We start from the raw sequence: 6,430 nt of genomic DNA, 5'->3' as shown, positions 1-6,430 counted from the left end.
GAGTGAATTAAAAACATTCGTTTGTGTTCTACTGAAGAAACAAAGTCACCTACAGGTGCATCTCAATAAATTAGAATGTCATGGAAAAGTTCATTTATTTCAGTAATTCAACTCAAATTGTGAAACTCGTGTATTAAATATACACACACAGACACACAGACAGAAGTAGTTTAAGTCTTTGGTTCTTTTCCACGACATTCTAATTTATTGAGATGCACCTGTACATCTTGGCAGATAAACATCACATCACATCACATGGGTGAACTATCCCTTTAATAATAATCTAACATACAACGTTAGTTAGTCATTGTCCCTAAACTAGTTTTGATATAAGAAAGGATTTAGCGTGTCAGTTAAAACATACATACAGATTGAAGGTCTCCCTCCCTAAGGTGTATCGCAGGGAAGGGCTGCTATTTTATACGCACCTGGACAAACCAGTTCTCTGTGCCCACTGATTGGCTCAATCATGCCATTCTGTCCTGCTCGTCCAGTTTTAGCTATACTGTTATTCTGTTATTTCCCATCCCACAGTTGTGTCCAGATCATTCTGAGTTGTACACACAGCTGGACTGTACAGGACAATATGCTGGCTGTTCTCTTCATTCTTGGGACGTTGTATCCCCTAAACTTCGCAGGTAAAAACATTTTTATAGCTTCAAATTACTAAAACTACTTTTTGTGTAAGGAGTTTACTTTATTCTAAGGTTTTAATTATTATTATTATTATTTTTAATTTTTTTAGAAATACCAATTAGACTGCTGGATACTAAAAACGATGGTGTGTTGTCGGGTGTATTCCCAAACGCTTTTCTGCTGAGTCTGCCTAACTGCTCTGTTTACGGAAACATGAGCGCTACACTGCTGTACACAGAAGTGCCCTCCAATGAAAGCAGTATGCATCACTTTCATCCTCAATGTGGCTCACATGACATTAATGTTTACATGGCATTGTTTAAATATTAAGCATTATGACTTATGTGTCCTGCAGAAACACAGACTTTCCCCGTTCCATCTTGTAAGGTCAGTCAGCTGGGGTTCTTTCTGCAAAACCTCAAAAATGGAACAACATACATGTAAGTGTGTGCTTGTGTGGCGTGTACGGGTTTGTCTCATATATCAGCTTTTGATTTAAATCAAATAATGTCAGCAGGTTTCGATGAGGTTTTTATGGATATGGTGTAGCTGTACACTGTAGTAATTACCATTATATTATTACGGAAACCCTTTAATCCATGGGAGTTCGTCACTATAATGTCTAAGGTCTCTCAGTGTGTGTAACCATCTCTCAACAAATCAAATCTCATTAACAACAATCTTAATTGTCTTTCTCTTTCAGCATGCAGTACCAAATTGCAAATGAAACAAGCTCAAACTTGACTATGAACACTAACAACGGTAACAGTACTATATATCCAGAAAAAAATATACAGTCATTTTAAATGAGCATCTTGTAATATATGATGTAGGCCTATATGTTATATAATTGTAATATATCTTGTTTTTCTTCCTAGTCTTTGATTACCAGCAGATAGACAGTGGTCTTGAAGCACGCAGTGGAGCTATGGTGGTCATCACCGTCATTCTGTCTTTGGGTATGGTGATCCTCCTCGTGAGCCTTATTATTAGCATCTTCTTTTCCAGCTAGGCTGAACATGATGCACTTCAACACTATACATGATGTCACTATATACACTATACAAAAATAATACAGGCACATTTCAGATATTTTTAGAGATTGCTTTCTTTTCACTTTGTCTATACAAAACAGTGTACCTATAATGTAACAGGGAATTACACAAATGTATATATTTATCAGTTATTTCAAACTGAATTTCACAAAAATGTAATGGTGTACTGCATTTCAAATAAATCCTGTAACATAAATAAATTTTATGATTTTTTTTAAAACACATAAATACGTTTCTTTACCCTAACTGGCAAGTATAGATTTTAACTAAAAGGGCTGAAGTGTGTGTGTGTGTGTGTGTGTGTGTTTTAAACAAATGTCTGGTTTGGACAAGTTGTCACATGTTTTAATAGTTTTTGTGTTTCAATACAGATAATTAACCACAACTTCTTTTGTAGACAAACAAAAGTTTATCTTTTTTTATCATTTGTTTATTATATATATATTTTTTCTTTATTTGGTATTTTAGATAGCCTAGTATTTGCTATCTCAAATAAAGGTAGGCTATTTTTCAAAAATTTGTGTCATTAAACAGAAGATATATGGGACATTTTGTCACAAAAAGTGAACATGCATTTAATTTTTTTAACACATAAATAAGTTTCTTTACCATAACTGCAAGTATAGAATTTAAAGGCTGAAATGTGTGTTTTTTTTGTTTGTTTGTTTTTTACAAATGTCAGGTTTGGACAAGTTGTCACACGTTTTTAATAGTTTTTGTTTCAATGCAGATAATTAATTTCTGTTTTTTCCCCCCCATTTTAGACAGCATTTGATATCTAAAATAAAGGTAGGCTATTTTACTTTTTTTTTGTTTTTTCCCGGAAATGTTAAACAGCATTTTGTAGTCAAAATGTCTGCATATGGACAAACTGACTAGAACGCAATAATAATACTCACAATTAGCGTGATAATGAACCCTAGTGGTCAATGGAAACCTGTTAAACCTTTGATTGCTAATAATGGAGCTTAATGATTTCCACCTGTTTTACTGAACGATATCGCCACAGTTTGTCTTTACTGACACCACATTTCTTCGAATAAAAGAGATACTGGGTTTTATTTACAAACGTTTGCTAGTTGTTCCTACATAGTCGACGACATGTATTTACATCTTCAATCCAAAAGCAGATTTCTCGACCTTCACTTGACCAGCGGTTTACATGACTGGGACATGAATGAGGAAATAAAGTTAACGACGACGACTGATCAGTTTTACCACGGTAAAATAATTGTGTTTCAGTGAGTAATTTACTCAAGTATGCGAAATAGAGGCGTTTTTCAGTGTGGATGATGTGTGGTGGTTTGGCAGATGATAAGCGGTCTGACCAGTATCTGGCTCAGTGGCACTTCGCGAGGATCTCCAGACGATCATTACCAGCAGCAGAGCACGGGAGCTACCAGCTGCCCCTCAGCAGCAGAGGTGTGTTCATCAAGCATAGCCTGCTCATGACAGCACACTAATCAACAAAATACATCAAACACAAAACTCCTTATCAAAGGTTTTCACTATTTTCAATGCCAGAGAGACCCCATGAAAATGTTCTGTAACTTACACAAATGTATAATTTTGTTGTTGTTGTTTATGAATGACTGTATTTATTTGAAACCATAAACACTGCAATATTGCGAAGACAAATTATTTTACAAAATAATTATTACAAAAACAAAATAATTTTTGTATTTGGAACAATTATAATAAATATTATATATTTCCCAATACAAAATAATTTATGAAAATATTATCTGGAAAATATTTGCTTTGTATAACAGTTGACAGTTATTGTTTTCTGCCTAGTAGTAATAGTAGTAGTATCTCTATTGAGGATCCCTGTCTTAAAACACAAAGTTCCCAGTAATGTTCGTATTACCAAAAAGAAGAAAATCTTTTTTTTTTTTTTAAGATTTACGTGATTTAATTAATAGTAAAATTCCATCAAATTGAATTGAATAATCCTAACATTTTATTTGAATAATTAAAGATTGTTTAATTGAGTGCCATTGTTTAATGGAGTGCCCCCCCCCCCTCACTGTGCGCTTCAAACTTAATTGTTTCTGTCTTTTAAAGAGCCTGAAATACAACCTAATCTGTGGCTGATGGTGAATCCCAGTTTAGCCTGCCCCATAAAGTACCCTAGTAATTACCCCAAAGCCCCAACACCCCCAAAACCGACACCGAAGTCAGCACTGCCAAGGACCACCACACCTGTTCTGGAACACCATCTGCACCCAGCGATACTGCCTGATGAGACCTGCCTGAATGAGTCAACGCACGATACCTCCCTCTCCAGCGAGTATCAGGTATGAGTAAAGCTGCATTGCGTACTTTGCTTGTTTGCCACCTTGATATTAAGGCACCATGAATAAACTGGGTGAAAGATTTATAGATATCTGATGTAGTTGACCCATCTCCACCTTGTCCCAGGTCACAGACGAAGATGACGCTTCTTCTGTAGATGTGCCTGTTTGTCGTAAGGTAAAGGGTGTGCGGAAGGGGGGGACCCCCAAAGCGTCTACTCGCAAACTGGGTCTGACGCAGAATAGAAGGCTTCAGAGAGCCCTGCAGGACAGTATGAACCTGAAGAACGGCGGATGGCCTCGGCCTCCTGTTAACTACTGCATCCTCATCGCAATGGCACTCAGCAGCAGCCGTAATGGCAGTCTTAACGTACAGCAGATCTATAACTTCACCAGGTCTCTTTTATATACTTAACCATGTGAACAAACACTGACGGTACATTCTTAAATTCAGTCTAAAAATAAAGCTGATTTTGCAATGATGCCGTTGAATAACAATCATTTTTGGCTCCACAAAGAACCTTTCACTCTTTAAAATAAAGGTGCTTAAAAGGTTGTTCACAGCGATGCCATAGAACAACCATTTTTGGTTCCACAAAGAACCATTCAGTCAAAGGTTCTTTAAAGAACCATCTCTTGGTTCTTGGTTCCCTTTTGTGAAACCGAAAGGTTCTTCAGATGTTAAAGGTTCTTTATGGAACCATTTAGACAAAAAAAGGTTCTTCTATGGCATCGTGAAGCACCTTTGTTTTTAAGAGCGTTTAGTGAAAAGTTCTTTTAAAAAAGGTTCTTTTAAGAACATTTTCCACAAAGAACCTTTTGTAGAATGCAAAGATTCCATGGATGTTAAAGGTTCCTCATGGACTAAAGATGCCCATAAAGAACCTTTACTATTGAGTGAATTACTTTGTTTGTTTTTTTTTCCCCTCATCATGGCGTCACTCGCCGTCTCTCTAACACGCACACAAATCCCAAATTATGAAAGATTTGTTTTTCATCATTCCATTTTCTTTCTTTCTTTCTAGAGAGCACTTCCCCTTTTTCCTTACAGCTCCAGATGGGTGGAAAAACACAATCCGCCATAATCTGTGTTTCAGCAACAGTTTTAAAAAGACCCCGCAGCAGGTGTCTGGAGACGGCAAGAGGAAGTCGTGTCTGTGGCATCTCACTCTGGATGGCCGACAGAGACTGAGAGATGAAATTAACATGCTTACGGGAGATTCCTTCAGAATGCTGAAGAGGAGCATGAACTATCCAGGTCAGGACTTGGAGCCGAGTGAGTGGTGAGGTAAACGGCAAAATCAATTGGAACTGATTTAACTCGCAGTTGTGTCCGTGTTACAGATATGATTCAAGCACTGTTAGAGCTGTGATCCAACTTTGACCCCTGTGACATCATCAGGCTGGACAACTGGACCTGCTGTGATTTGATTTCTTTATGAACTTGTGAATGTTAGCACTTTTTGTTATTATTGTGTAACTTTTCTTTTTGTGTCTGTCATTTTGTTTTTGATTTTCTTCAATGACACATTGTGCCTTATAAAATAAACAAATGCATTTATGGACTTTTGTGGTTTCTTTCAAGCGGCCGCTATTTCCTTAAAGCTGCTGGAAAAAAGAAATGCCTAAAAGTCTTAAACAACTAAGTTAACTATATATACATCAATCAATCATATTATACAAGTATGTCAGGTTTAGAATTTATTTTATTTTTTAAAGAAGTCTCCGCTCACCAAGGCTTTGTTTATTTGATTTAAAAAAAAAGTATGTATCAATCAAATTATTTATGATTTATAACACTTTTCCAAACAAACCGATACAGTTCAAAGAGCTTTACAGGCAATATTATTTGGTTACAAACCGTAATATTGTGAAATTATTACAATTTAAAATAAGTAAAGGTTTTAAAACCATATAACGATTTTCTATTTTAAAATGTAATTTATTCCTGTGTCAACAAAGCTGAATTTTTAGCATAATTACTCCAGACTTCAGTGTCACATGAACCTTCAGAAGTCATTCTAATGTGCTGATTTGGTGCTTAATTATTATCTGTCATTATTGGTGCTTTGTTAATAAAGATTCTTACTATCAATGTTAAAAATTATTTTTTGCTGCTTAATATTTTTGTGTAAACCATATATGAACTATTTCAGGATTGTTGGATAAATGGATTCATATATTGGATGAACAAAAGTTCAAACGAACATAATTTAATTGTCCTTGCTGAACAAAAGTATTAAGTATTTTTTTTATATATTACCCCAAACTTGATCAAAATTTATAAGAAATTATTCTTGAGCAACAAATCAGATGTCTGAGATTTCTCTCAATTCATATTGCTTTATTGGCATGACATATACATATTACATATTGCCAAAGCATTGTACATAGCAGAATAAAAACGAACAACACAAAAATACATCCATATATATATATATA

The 6,430-nt window shown here is 35.4% G+C and overlaps 1 protein-coding gene across 1 annotated transcript; it reads left to right on the top strand.

Annotated features, from left to right (window-relative positions):
- Positions 1 to 2,695: 2,695 nt before the first annotated feature.
- foxr1 (forkhead box R1) lies at positions 2,696 to 5,553 on the top strand. The gene is made up of 6 exons (XM_016518330.1): positions 2,696 to 2,913; positions 3,003 to 3,113; positions 3,759 to 3,991; positions 4,116 to 4,384; positions 5,014 to 5,246; positions 5,333 to 5,553. The coding sequence occupies exons 1-6, from the start codon at positions 2,793 to 2,795 to the stop codon at positions 5,359 to 5,361; spliced, it is 996 nt and encodes a 331-aa protein (XP_016373816.1). The 5' UTR covers positions 2,696 to 2,792; the 3' UTR covers positions 5,362 to 5,553.
- Positions 5,554 to 6,430: the final 877 nt, after the last annotated feature.

The sequence above is a fragment of the Sinocyclocheilus rhinocerous genome, unplaced genomic scaffold (genome assembly GCF_001515625.1).
Source record: "Sinocyclocheilus rhinocerous isolate Xijiao unplaced genomic scaffold, SAMN03320098_v1.1 scaffold4011, whole genome shotgun sequence".
In the NCBI taxonomy this organism is placed as follows: Eukaryota; Metazoa; Chordata; class Actinopteri; order Cypriniformes; family Cyprinidae; genus Sinocyclocheilus; species Sinocyclocheilus rhinocerous.
Note: the sequence above shows the minus strand (reverse complement) of the source record. Positions and strands in the feature narration are given on the sequence as shown.